At 49.9% G+C, this 13,696-nt stretch overlaps 3 protein-coding genes across 3 annotated transcripts; 2 read left to right on the top strand and 1 right to left on the bottom strand.

The window, feature by feature from the left end:
- Positions 1–155: 155 nt before the first annotated feature.
- On the bottom strand, positions 156–897 carry MRS44_014139 (uncharacterized protein; the record flags this gene model as incomplete). The annotated part of the gene is made up of 2 exons (XM_046271847.2): positions 156–764; positions 817–897. 2 exons carry the CDS (start codon positions 895–897, stop codon positions 156–158), a joined length of 690 nt encoding a protein of 229 aa, XP_046124162.2.
- A 2,800-nt stretch (positions 898–3,697) lies between these two features.
- MRS44_014138 (uncharacterized protein) lies at positions 3,698–4,904 on the top strand (the record flags this gene model as incomplete). The annotated part of the gene is made up of 5 exons (XM_046273239.2): positions 3,698–3,856; positions 3,908–4,012; positions 4,078–4,460; positions 4,515–4,579; positions 4,633–4,904. 5 exons carry the CDS (start codon positions 3,698–3,700, stop codon positions 4,902–4,904), a joined length of 984 nt encoding a protein of 327 aa, XP_046124161.2.
- Positions 4,905–7,242: 2,338 nt separating this feature from the next.
- Positions 7,243–8,318, top strand: MRS44_014137 (uncharacterized protein; the record flags this gene model as incomplete). The annotated part of the gene is made up of 5 exons (XM_065618286.1): positions 7,243–7,307; positions 7,379–7,505; positions 7,609–8,000; positions 8,049–8,211; positions 8,274–8,318. The coding sequence occupies 5 exons, from the start codon at positions 7,243–7,245 to the stop codon at positions 8,316–8,318; spliced, it is 792 nt and encodes a 263-aa protein (XP_065474358.1).
- Between the last annotated feature and the right edge of the window lie 5,378 nt (positions 8,319–13,696).

Here is a 13,696-nt window from a genome sequence, read left to right as displayed (position 1 = left end):
GTGTACTATATCCAGAACCTGCCACTTAGCTGGTACGAGAGCTATTAACATGTGCGGTTGGCAACTATCTGATAAACCAGAGCGCGGAGAAGGTTACAGGATGACCATGAACTTGAGCCCACATGGCTAACTATCTACTCATCAGTCTTCTCAGCTCATACCGTGATAACCCGGTTACTCTCCCATAGAGCTTGGTGTACACTGCAGAGAACGGTGGCATTCACCCATGAGACCTCCCCGTTGGCTTCTATGACTTTAAACTTGTCCCGACCGACGTGGTCGTGTCTCCTACCCTTGTTTCTCTCACCATCAAACATTCCGGTAACGTGAATGTCCCCAACGATGATCAAGCCGCTTCTGTGGCGGCTGAGCATGACGTTGAGGTGATGCTCATCGGTCGTCATACCGGGACCGGCTTGCTTCGTTGTAGCCATGATGGCTACGACGATTTCGCTCTCTTGATCCTGAAAAGAGTAGATAGTCTTGGCGGGCTTCATTGAAGCGATAGCAGCGTACTTGGGACCCCTTCGGACACTCTTGATCACATCCACGTTGGCTGTATACGGTGTGATAATGGCAATCTGGGAAGGGTGCACTCTGCCAGCAGTGCTCGAGACGAAATCCAAAATGAAGTCCAGCGCGACAATGACTTGATCCCTGTTACTCTTTGACTTTGTAATGGGGTCGATGTGGCGATACGAGTTCTCGCAGTGGATGAAGATGGGTAGAAGCAGCCGCCGTCCTTCCAAATGAGGTTGAAAAAACTCCCAATACGAGATTCGAAGCTAATAAAGCGACAGGAAGAAGGTTGATGACCTTTGAGGTCGCTGCGGTGGTGCGGTGGCTGCCTCCGTCGTGATGAGGTGGTGTTGCGGCGGAAGAAGAAAAAGAGGACATAGGAAGTAAAGTTGAGAAGAACAGAGGTCGCGCAGGCGCGACATAATTTTTTTTAGTGCGTAAAACCGGATTTCGACTGCGTCATTAATAGCAGTGCAAACGGACGGCCACGAACAACAACAATACTATAACGACGAACACTGACGAAGCTCGAGCACGCTAAAACACAACTCATTTCCTGCCTTGAATAGAGCTGCTGCTGAAGTCAAGTTGAGAGACCCGGAGCTCAATCGTATTTAATAAGCCACACCATGCTCTCCGTAGTACTATAAGCGCGCGGTATCAGGTTAGGAGCACGGAGTGTGTCGAAATGTTCATTTATTCGTTCAACGCGAACACTTCAGTCCTGACCCTGTTCCTTTTACGTTCGACAAAGACTCTGAACACAGGGCTTCATCAAGTCCGTTTGAAACCCTGACCGACTGGCATCATCTCCGAAAGCTGGGAGGGACACCATCATGGTCTTTTAGCAGTATGAGCTGAGGATCCGATGCACACGCACCAGAGAGGATGGGATTAGATGAGAAGATGCTATTAACTGTTAAGAGCTTTTATTATAGCAGTCTAAGACTTAGGATACCCTGATAAAAGTAACTAGATAACTCCTCCTAGATTAACCCTATCCTCCTAATGATAAGGATGCCCTCCTTGACGACCAACCAGTGTCCCAGTACATGCAACTCACTGCCAAGACACTAGGCATCACTACCTCAGAAAGCATATACACCAGGCTGGACTCCTCCTTTCTCACGTGTTATCATACACCCCGAAGCAAAAGCTCATCAACTTTCTCTAGGGGCGACTGGACCTGGTCTCTGAGGAAATCAAGCGAGTTCCAAACGGAGAAGTCGACATACTAGCAATGGCAAAACCATCGGGTCCCATGCGAGCAAAGCTCTTCCTTCAGATGTGGCTGGATTTGGATATTCCGGTATAACTGCCCAGCCGATGACCGCTTGACGATACCAATGGAATTTAGGTACTTCCGGACGAAGTCCTCCCTCGGCTCAACTCATCGAACCTAGGTATGCTTCGCTTCCGGGCAACCTTATCAATATTTGATACTTTCCAAGATGTTGAGTTGTAGTGTTTTTCGACGGAGTTTTGATGCGTACATCTGTCAATAACTGTGTTCAAACTTCTTTGCCACTGTGGCTCATGACTTCTTTTGGAGGGACCACCAAGTTCGCAAGGAACTACAATCCAGTACGCTCGGTCGGGCTGTGTTCAAGCTGAACACCAGTGATATCTTGTTGCAGAATGAATGTGGAGAAAGCAGGGATACTGAGAAGTGCTACCTGAGGAACGATGTTGATGCAGGAGTCGGCTGATCTTGTTCCAGTTTCGCAATCAGCTTGGGTGGCCAAGGAATGGGGCCTCTACTTGATAGCCAATGCGGAGAAATTCGGGGTGTCGATTGTGTTCTGTCGCTTCCCATACTCTGTGGGACATAGTAGAGGATCGAAACGTGCAACTCTGACACTCCCTATATGATGCTGAGATAGAAGACTACAATCACATAAGTTAATTCACGATACCGCTCTATCTACAAGTGAGACTCTAAGAGTAAGGCCGAGAAATAGTAGAGAAAATGGAAGGGAGGATGAATTATACAGCGCCTGGGACGCCCCAGAAGTAAAGTCAATCCAAGAGGGGTCGCCCTGAGCTTGACGTCAACTTTGATTCAGTCCCTCTGAAACTTATTTAATGGCTGCTTCGGCCTCAATGTTCAGCTGGGGGCAATCACGCAACCCTCTATCAGTGGTGTGTGGTAGTCTGGACGGTCCCCTCTCTCTCAGCTCACCCACCACACTGAAACGCCTCCAAATGTGCTCAATCACATAACCAATACACGTTAAGCACACCCATTTTGTTGGAATAGGGGTTGTGGTTTTGCAAACTTGGAGCTGGAAGAGCTTCAGTGGAGCCTACCCCTTTTTCTAGCTGTCCTGTTGATCACCCTTTGTGTGGACCTTTGGGATGCAACGGTTAGGTACGGACATCCGTGCATCCAAGGGTGAAGGTGTGTCCAATGCTCATGGTCTCGGATTCCCTTCCTAGCTAGGCAAGGGCATTGAGGTTTAGTATCAGCCACCTCCTCAGCCTTGAGCTGATCGCAATTGTTCAACTGTGACACCTTCCGTGCCCTGCCGATTACATCAAGAAAGAGAAACCATTGGTCATATTCATCGAGCCACATCCATTTGGGGCACACCTTTCCGGCGGCCTGGGGGTCTGTGCAAAGCGTTATATCTCACAATGCTACCCTCCGGATATGCTGTCAGAAACGATTCATATGAACCAGCACCCTCGCAGCTCAACGCGTGACAATTTCAAGGGGCCGACTTTGGTCTCTCCATGATTAAAAAATCGAGAGATGCCTGTCGGCAGACAAGAGCCCCATGGAAAACTAGCCTCGAGGGACTCTGGACTCCAGCGACGTATTCAATCACGATCGATAAAAATCAGGGGGATGGGAACCACCCTAACTCGAAACTCGGCCGAAGCGGGGCCGGTGTTCTGCTGATCATCTTCTGTTACCTACCAATTCAGGACTAAGAAACGCCACAAAGTGTGGGAATTTGTAACGGTTGGCGGCTCAGTTGTGGCCAGCATCGCCAACCTCGGCATACTCCGCACACCAAAGCGTGGTGTAACCCACACCACCTTGGCGCAGGCTAGTGAGTTGTCAGTGATAGCAGCTTCTCTGATTAAATGTTGATGTTCCTCGTCTCGAGGCTCCAACGTGCATACTGGCACCTATCAGCTGTACTTGTCGACGTTCAGCAAACTTGCAAACATGGACGCCGAAAGTCGAGAGACCCGCGGCCATGAGCTCTTTGGACTGAACACCTTTTTCGGCATCGCGGTTCTGCTCACAATACTGCTTCGTTGTTATACGCGTGCCGCAATCATCAAGGCGTTTGGACTGGATGACTGGCTTATGGTATTGGCAACTGTATGCATCAGCCATGAATATCAGACGATCCCATGCTAACCGGACAAAAAGGCCTTTTTTGGCGTCTACTGCTGCACATCGAACTCGGGCGTCTATTACGGAACGGGGCAACATATGGCAAACCTGAAAGATGCCGATATTAAAAAAGCAATGATGGTGGGTGCACCCTCAATAGTTGCCTTCTCCTTGCGCAAAGTGAACAGAAAACTCACCTGCGACAGTACTGGTGGTTCTGCTACCTCTTTTACAGCCTCACCATGATCAGCTCCAAGCTCTCCATTGCTTGGTTTCTCCTCCGACTTACCGCCAGAAGGATCCAGTCGTGGGTGATTTACTGTGCCTCGCTACTATCAGTGCTGGCAGGAATCGTCTTCTTTTTTGTTTCACTCTTTCAGTGTAAACCGATATCTTTCTTTTGGGACAAAGATCAGCCCGGAACTTGCATCAAGGTCGATGTTATCATTGCGCTAGCATATCTATACAGCGCTTTTAGCGTTCTCACAGACTTCACTTTCGCCCTTCTTCCTGGGTTCCTTATCTGGAACCTCAAGCTCAACAAGCGCACAAAGCTCGCTCTCATCACCCTCATTACGATGGGCTGCGTGTACGTCTACAAGTCTTGGTTCTCTACCTGAGTTTTCTAACGGCAGTCACTCAGTGCAAGCTCCGCCCTCCTTGTTCGTTTTGGGTACCTCATGCGTTTTAGAGATCCGGATTTCCTGTGTAAGCATGTACGTTTTTCCATCAATGGCGTAGTCAACTCACAGCTTCCCCAGGGGCTACCTTTGACATTGCGATCTGGTCCACAGTAGAGATGGGTTTGGCCATCACTGCAGGGAGTCTAGCGACACTGCGACCATTAGCCAAGATGTTGAGGTGGAAGCTAGGCCTTACCTCTCTCGCCTCTCGTGGGAACTCGACCAACCGAGGTGTGTACGGCGCAACTGGACCATTAAATCAGGTTCCTAGCAGGGTCGAGAATGCCGGGCAAAGCGATCAGAACGTCTACGTACTGAATTCTCCCAGGACTCGCAACACCTGGAGCTAGGCCTACCAAGACATCTTGGAATTCAAGCTACTGTGTGCGCTGACTTTCTACGAGGGAAACGGATCTCTAGGGAGGTCGCCCGCAGTCCGATAATGAGAGTCAAGAACAGTTACACAGACCGAGGCCGAAAGAGCCTTATGCTGTGTTGATTGTGGACTGCCCTGAACGTCGTGACAAAGGAGATGAAGGGGGGTTTTAATATTTACGTGAGGAAAATGAAGCATGAATATATTTTCCTTCTTGAGATCTATTGACGGTCTAGCTGCATAGACGCGACTTCTACTGCCAATTGATCGCTTATCTGAAATGAAAGACCGGCGGTCTGTAGGCCGATGACTGGCACCAAGTCGACATTATCAGCCATCATGCAGTCTCAAGGGCCCACGACGGTCTTTGGTTTCATGTCGCATTATGCGATGGATTGCTAACGGACTTTGCCGGCGCCCACAAGGAAAAGTCTTGATCATCGAGCGAAATGAAGACCTGGAACCAGTTCCATGCTTCGCCGCCCCTTGCCCTTGTGATTGCGTGCCAGATATCACACTGGTCTTTCCCCGGATAACGGCAATCCCTGACTGTCGATCATGAGTGGGCACGGGTAGAGCGCCCGAGTAAGCGGCCGGCCTTAAATGCAGGGCGAAAGGCGAGACAATTGATGCGCCACGTGGTAGGGTAGGTCAGGGGAGGTCCAATCCGAGACTGGTACAGTCTTGGGCTCGGTGTCCAGAACCCGAGAGACGTCGTTTTTGTCACATATCAGCTCTCAAGAGCAGCGCTGCGCCGTCATATTCCATTCATCACTACCTCAACGCATGGGGCGTCACAGTTAAACTCATCCATGTCTTCTTCCAAGCCTGCTAAAGTTATGGGTGGGATGCGTCCTACTACGCAGCCGATCATAATCATGATACATACAACGTCGAGTCTCTAAAGATGGTAGCTAGAGTACTCTTGAACTATGAATTAGCAAGAGTCGAATCGCCATAAGTGCACTGGATCAGGACCTATACAATCCGTGAGAATGATGTAGACAAAATACTGGCGGTTGGTGACCAGCGTAGAGCTAACCCATCATCAAGATGCTGTGTTTTTGCTATAGAGTGCGTCCTGTAGTATTATTCTCGACGAAGTTAGTATTTCTACTATCCCTGGATGAGTGAAGGAGGCCATGGGCCAATGTACCTATGCCACTAGTATGTGACTGTATGAAGAGATGAGGACATTTTCTAATGGCTGCTTCCAGAAGGAGTGGTCTGGACCAGCACTTTGGGGTCCGGCTCCCCGCTATATCCTCCCCCGTGCATTGCTAGCGGCTTATCTGTGCTAAAGCGACCAGCCGTAAGTAGTCATGCTGATGCGTACTCATTGGGCATGCTACGATCGTGGTGTGTTGAAAATGTGACGTGGGGCGGCCATAATGGCCAAGTTCTAGGGACGATGACTTCTGGGCCAGGGGCGTGTGTGCCATGCCAAGGAGAATGGCCGCATCGGTATCTAGAAGAAGCCTCGGCAAGATGTCCCTCGCTTTAAAAGGCGATGCGGGGGAGAACGAACTAGTGCCTGTTTGAACCGGCTAACGCGCAAGGCCCAACAAAAGGTGACCGGGATATGGTGTGAGGGCTGCACAGCTGAGCGGGCTAACGTTGGTGGTGGTTCGTGTGTTTGTTCTCCCCACGGGGACTGGATTTTGAAAACCCATTGCTACGGCATTCCTAGCGGCTGAACGAAAGAAAGTATGACCTAATGATACCGGCTCGGCTTGATGCTACCCAAGACTCCTCCGGACTAGTAGTTTAGCATGGCTTTTCCGGCAGAGTCAAAGCTGCTGCGTGCGATAGCGCCAAACAGGGTTGAGACAGGTCAACCCTGGCTTACTCTTTGATGGGTCATGTTGTGGCTGCCCCATGGCGGTTTTCCCCTCTCCTGAACTAACCTTCGCAAGAAGGCTGGCTAGGGGCACTGTCAAATAATATTTCATCCAATATGTAATGTGCAAGATAATTCCCTGACACTTACCCAGCTTGGAAGTTTGCCCCGAGTTGGATGGATCATGCAGACGAGCGTTCCGAAATAGTGTGGATGTGAGGGCGTCTCGAAGAGTCGTTGTCAAGTCCTCCCATCGGCTGTCTGAGGGAGGCATTGCGGGTAAATTGACGCCAGCCCCCATATTTAATCTATCTTGGGTCTTCAGTCTCTAACCCCGGAGCATGTTTTCGAATTATAGCTGCTATTTCTATCTGCCCTACTATACTCCCAACTTCAAGCGAATAACTACTTTTCGTTCCATCTTTGACTTCCACCAAATTGTCCAAATTTTGAAGAAGTCGGCCCTTTAGTCATGGTCGATAACCGTGGTCCCCAACTCGAGGGTGTCATCGCCCTCTTCCTGGCTGCTAGCATTGTGTGTGTCGGACTGAGGACCTATGTTCGAGCCGCCATGCTCAGGTCCTTTAACTTGGATGACTATCTTGCAGTTGGGACGCTGGTGAAACCATCTTTTGCACTCGCTATCCCGTTCCTGCTCTAACTTGGGTGAAGATATTCTTCATTATATTTTGTGGCTTCGCTCTCCAGGCCATCAATTTCGGCGCTGGGCGTCGCGTAAATGCTGTCCAAAAGCAGTACCTGCCCAAGATCCTCAAGGCAAGTCTAAGCAAGCATCCTCTCCAACCGCTCAGTCTTTTTAACTAGCAATATCGTACAGTGCAGGTGGTTCGGCGAATTCTTCTACGTCATCACCTCAGTGCTTGTCAAATATACAGCCGGCATCTTCCTGCTCCGTATCATATCGGATCGGTGGCAGAAGATGCTGATATGGACTGTCCTTGGTGTAATCCTCGTTTTTAATATCTTTTACCTTTCTATTGTTGTCTTCCAATGTTCTCCGCCGAACTACTACTGGACTCGCTTTGTGGCCTCTGGAAGAGGACACTGCTTGCCGAAGCCATTTATATCCAACACAGCATACGTCGGTTCTGCCATTAACGCATGGGCGGACTGGATGCTTGGTCTCTTGCCTATTTATGTTGTGTGGAAGCTGACACTTAAGATACGGGATAAGCTGCTGGTGGCGGGTATCCTAGCCTTAGGATCGATGTGAGTAAGCCTTCGTCTTCTCACTTTCACCTCCTTCCATCCAACTAGTCCTTGCGGTGCTCTCGACACTGACTACTGGATAAGTGCCTGTTGTGCGACTATCGTACGTATGGTCTACGTCTGGCAACTCACAGACGCCGAAGATTTCCTCTATGAGTTCACCGACATCGCCATCTGGAGCACCGTCGAGAATGGTCTCGGCCTCACAGCGGTGTGCATGGCGACGCTGCGGCCTTTGATCCGGAGCCTGAAATCACTCTATCGTGGGAATAGCAACGAAGCTCATCCGACACAAAACGGGGCGATCAATTTATCTAGAACGGTGTTCCAACACCGCGGGCTTCCTATTGACTCGTACCCAGACGTAATAAATGACCCTCGACGTGGAAATACGAGGCACGGCAGTGACCGAGAGGGGCAGTCTGACATCGGGGAATGTGAGGAAGGTAGATTTAAAAGGGTCCCCCGGGGAATTTTCTAGGTATTAGGCTTCTATAGCATGCGCCTCGCTATGGAATAAAAGCCCTCGTGGGAGATGGCTCGTATGAGTATTCAGACCCCGAACTTGCAGTCAGTAGTTGTCCATCCTCCGTCTCCCAGTGTGTCATAGCTTCATCATATAGCCTCCAGGCGGCAGAGACTCAGACCACTAAAAGCTCCTTCTGGTATTGAGCATTGCTCTGTGCTTGAGTAGGATCCTACGTGATAGAACTGCCCAATAATACCTAAACGTGAGAGGCCCCCAGTCTCGGAACCCTGCCAACCGGTCGAAGATAGTTGCCTGTACCGATCCTCCTAGTTTTAGATTGTCGCAAGTCATGCCATAATCAGCAAAATGATCTAATATGTCTGGCAAGGTGAGGAATCTTGTTTGGAAAACCGGATGTGTTCGGGTCTCGGCACAGTCTACCCTATAGCTCATCCCAGGATCAGCTTAAAAAGTGACGTCTGGCAACATGGCAGTCGAGAGCTGTGTGAAACGGGGAGCGAAAAGGCCAACGGACACCATTGCCTGTTTTTTACCGGTCAACCTCAGTATAGGCGGATTGAATACTGAGTGACATCGCTGATAGTAGTGACGGTGACACGTGACCACCTCAGCCTTCATGCCTCAGGATAAATACTCTTTTTTTTTGGCCTTTGTCACGAGCAACACGTATCGGCTTTTGAAGTTGGGACCGTGCCGTCAGTGCCATCAGTGTGACGTGGCATTCAGCCTTGTTGAGTTCAGCCCCTATCGTGTGGCCCTGCCTAGGGTATGCGAGACTTGCCGTGATAATGTCAGGGTGATTGCGTGTCAATAGGACTCCCAAGCGGCGTAGGACTTGTCAAGGTGGTGGGCCAATAAGAATGGTAGGGCGTTTTCCAAATGCACTGCACCACATGACAGTATAAAAAGATCCTTTGTCCTCTGGGGTTCGTCCATGATCAGGCAATTGTAGCTCCAAGCGGGCAAGAAATCACGACCAGACCTGTCACCGATGTGAGATCCATACAGCTCACAGTTTGGGTCAAGGTCCCCAAGAGGATCTGGAACCGACGAAATTGACGAGCGCGCGTCGCCTCTCCCTCCGCGCCTAAACTCGTTCACGCCACAGTTCTCACAACCCCAATATTCGCAGCCGGTGCAGTACTCGCAACCGCCCCAATTCCAGCAGCCTCCTCCTCTTCCTCCTCCTGTTGCTCCTCCTCCGAACTCATATTCGCCCTATGATCGGGGTAATCACTACCAAGAACCCGCAGCCACGTCTCCCCGACGTTTCTCGTGGCCTTCTGCGCTTGGACAAGTTGCACAGAGCGTCCTTAATGGTGGGCTCTCCACAGGTACCCTCGTACTCGCACGGAACAAGCAGTGTCATTGTCAATGGCGTGGAGCTCAGGTAAGCAGATTTGCTCACGCTGCAGGGAGTTTTAGGAGTTGTGATTCCTGGAAACTATTGGTAAGTTTCCATGACCCTCGGATTTATGACCTGCTGGTAATCTCTGCGTTCAAAATAGGTATGATCGTCGCAGCGGAGGTTACGGCTCAGTTGGCGGGCCATGCACCGGGTTTATGGTCGCGGGGCTGGGTCTCGGTAATGGCAAACTTCATCCACATGCCTCCGGAAACACAGGCACGGGAGTCTGGATCAATGGGCGCGAGATACACGCCATGGACGTTGCGGGCTTACAGGCGATGGGGGTATGGGTGAGACAGGGCAGGTGGTGGGTTAATAGCGATGGCAGTACGGCATGGAAGGGAGCCCGATGACCCTGGGGAACTTGAGGACGCAGGGTGCTCACACTTGGAGTACAAGAATGGGACACTACGGTGGAAGCGACGGCCAAGGATTTTATTCCATCGGGGGGGCCTGGTTGGACTTACTACAGTCGCTGATTTTGGGCAAGTATGTAGAGAAGAAAAGCATGTGAAACCCGTTCGTACAATTTTTAAGGCGCATCCGCCCGAGTCGAAGCTTGTCTGCCGTCTGCCGTCTGCCGTCTGCCGTCTGCCGTCTGCCGTCTGCCGAGGATTAGGGCCAAGCCTTGAAGATGTTAATGCAGACATGGCTCTGACAACCAAGCCACCACCACTGGGAGTTGAGGGAAAGCCATCCCCAGTGATTCCAATCACAACCACAAAGCTCCCCCCTCCAATGGCTAACCCAGGAGCCCGAATTATCGCCTGGCGGAGGCCATGTCAATCGTACTACCGTGCTTTTGCCATCCAAGTCTAATTAAATCACCCTTTATCAGCCCCACGATAGATGCAGAGCCCTTCTCGCATTAGCATGCCAACCATGTCTCCCCCGGTTATTATTCGAAATGAAGCTCGTAAAACATTCGATACAGACTTAACCAGGCCCCTGGACATTTTCAAGCTCTAACAAAAGGCCGATCAAAAACGACTGGTAAGTTCTACCCATAAGTCAAGGATATTTCATCAAGTCTAGGATATCCTAAACTACCTTTTATAAAGCGAATTAGTCTCACTATATATAAACTCCTAAACATATACGCTACCGTGGAGTGTAAAAGTATTATTATATCCCTTATCTTATAGATAAAAAAATAAAAGAGATATAATAACATTTAAATTAATAAATTATATTACCCTTAAATAATCTAAGAGGTATTTATCCTATATACCTACCCTTAGTTATTATAAAAGTATAAGAAGCTATTATTAAACCTTAGTCCCTAGTAGGCTTAATACCTATATCTCTTTACTTATTAAATAAAATATATTTAAATTACTTACCTTTTACTAAGTTCTTTATATAATTAATTAAAATAATAACTAAATACTTTATGCCTATAGCTACTAGGGAGCCTTTATTATTATAGTCTATGATTCGCGTTCTTTAATAGGCCTGGGGTCATCCTCGCATGTCGGAGTCGTAAATGTATTCTTTGCTATTGTGGCTGATGACTTCCTTTGAAAGAGTCACAGAGTTCACAACGTCGGGGCCGTGAACGAGAGAAGTGTGAAGGGGGGCCCTCAACCAGCTTGGTGTGCTATCGGCGCAGGGTTTCAGTCGAGTCTGTCTTGGTCGAGAAGTTTCGGTTTCTTGTTCTTTGAGTGTTGGGCGGTGTGAGGTTGCCCTTCACCGTCAGTTTCCCGTAATTACCGAATGATGTTTCCGCGGCAAAGCTTACTACTCCGTTTTGAAGTGAATTTCATTCGCATTGTCACCTCATCCGGGTGCGCCGCGTATTTGAGCGGCCCGGCTCGGTGGCCAGGCATGAATGCTGGTGAATCCAACCAGTACTGAAAGAATCTTGTCATCAGGGAGGTTGTGTCGTTCTTAGAGGAGTCGTTTGGTTCACTTCGTCGGGGCGTCGAGTTCCATACGTTCGACTATCCTTGGACATCGTACCGCCATTTTGAAAGCGAATCATCTGAATCGAGCATCGCCCTCGCAGATCGAGTTTGCCGCAATCAGACGTGATTGAAAAGAGTGCAGTGGCAATGAGCTTGACAATGTTTTGTCAGCTCGGCTTATCGGGTTGCGAACAAGACAATACGGGCATGGATCTGACTCGGTGGTTGGCCCCCGTTCGTTCTGGACTGAGCCGCAGCCTCAGGCCAGCTTCTTGAGAACAATTCTACCAAACAAAACAATCGGTCGAAAGATGAGGGGCGATCTTTGCGATATCTCTCCCATGGGCGAACAAACTCTTTGTCGTGCGAGTGACGCTCTGTTGGAACAGACAATCGCTGGTGGCGACCTCGATATCGCATCCGTACGTGGAAACACGGACAATCTTCGGGGAGCCAATCGGACGGCTACAAAACGGTCTCGGGACTGTCAGGTATCTGGGCCTGGGTGCTTTGTTCGGTCTCGCTTCCTTTGATCGGTTCCCTCAATGTCGTGGCTTCGAAGGATCTGTCCTCGTCTTGGCGCGTCCACTTATTGTCCATCCATCTGACTGGAAATCATCGGTCATCGAGTGCTGGGTGGAAATCGAGAGGGTCGTTCGTGTCTTATCGGCGTGGGATTTCGTGCCGAGAATGATCCCGATGCTGCCACCGCCTGTCATGATAACGTATCCTTGCGCGCGCGCCCGCTGGTGCTGGTTCTTTTGTAGGCGAGAAATCATCTGCAGTCAGGCTGGGAAGCCATTTTGGGAGCGCCTCAAACATTCAGTGGGTGACGATGATGTTTACCTAAATGAGGCTGAAAAGTGAGTGAAGATGTGGCTGTTCTCGAATGAAGCGACGCACGCGCTGCAATGAACTGGCACGTGACTCAAAAGGCTCGATGCAAACGAAGCTGATGATATGGCATGAATGTTTGATCACGATTGAGGTAATTGTGCTCAAGATGACCATGTCGAATCATCTTTGGCGACCTCGGGGTTTGAAATTGTTTATTTCAGATAGAGTCTAAGCTAACTTGGGATGGAGGATTTCCATCTGCCGTCGTCCCACGCAATGAGCCTCAAACTGGGGTACTTTGAGCTATCCAAACTCAAAAGGCTAAAACGCGCGACGATATTTAAGAATGGAAGGTTTTGGGTGGTGCAGAAGCGGCCGACCTGGCCCTTTTGAATTCAGAGAACGGCGCAGTCGACAAGGATAGGGACCCTGGAGCGCCAAGACCTAGCTCTGGCAGGCATATCCGCATATCCGCCAGGGATATGCAATGCGACAGCTCACGAGGCCAAGCTTGAAAGAAGTGGATTTGAATGCAACATCAAAAGACCCCAACGTACCAGATAAGCTGTCGTTACTACAAAAGATAGGTCGAGAATGGAGTCAAGATTCTTGCACACGTGACGGCTCGGGGACCATGATACGCAGTAGATTAAGTGGTCCGAATCCCTGTTATCCGTCAGCACCTTATTCCGCACTTCTCAACACAACTTCCGCATTTGTCTTTGTTGCAAAAGGACAATTGCCAAAGGGGTTGGTTGGAGCGGCGCCTGCAGTATGGGGGAGGAGGGGATTCAAAAGGTCCCTTATTTCAACTAGCTGTAGCGTAGCGAGCGAGCTGTGCGCTGCGTGCGACCACCAACCCGCACCGCACCGCACCGCACCGCACCGCACCGCGCCGACAAAGGTTCCATTTCCGCGCTGGGGTCGCAGGGGGTCGCCAAGCGCAACAAAGGTTCCCCGACGGCCGACATCCATAGGTTCTCCAGTGCTGAGTGGTCTGATTAGCAGTGTTTTGGATCGCGGAGATGGACATATTGGGAGCGAGCCCGTTGTT

The sequence above is a fragment of the Fusarium solani genome (assembly GCF_023522795.1).
Source record: "Fusarium solani strain SB1 chromosome Unknown bctg00000010, whole genome shotgun sequence".
In the NCBI taxonomy this organism is placed as follows: domain Eukaryota; kingdom Fungi; phylum Ascomycota; class Sordariomycetes; order Hypocreales; family Nectriaceae; genus Fusarium; species Fusarium solani.
This window is presented reverse-complemented; position numbering and strand designations above follow the sequence as displayed.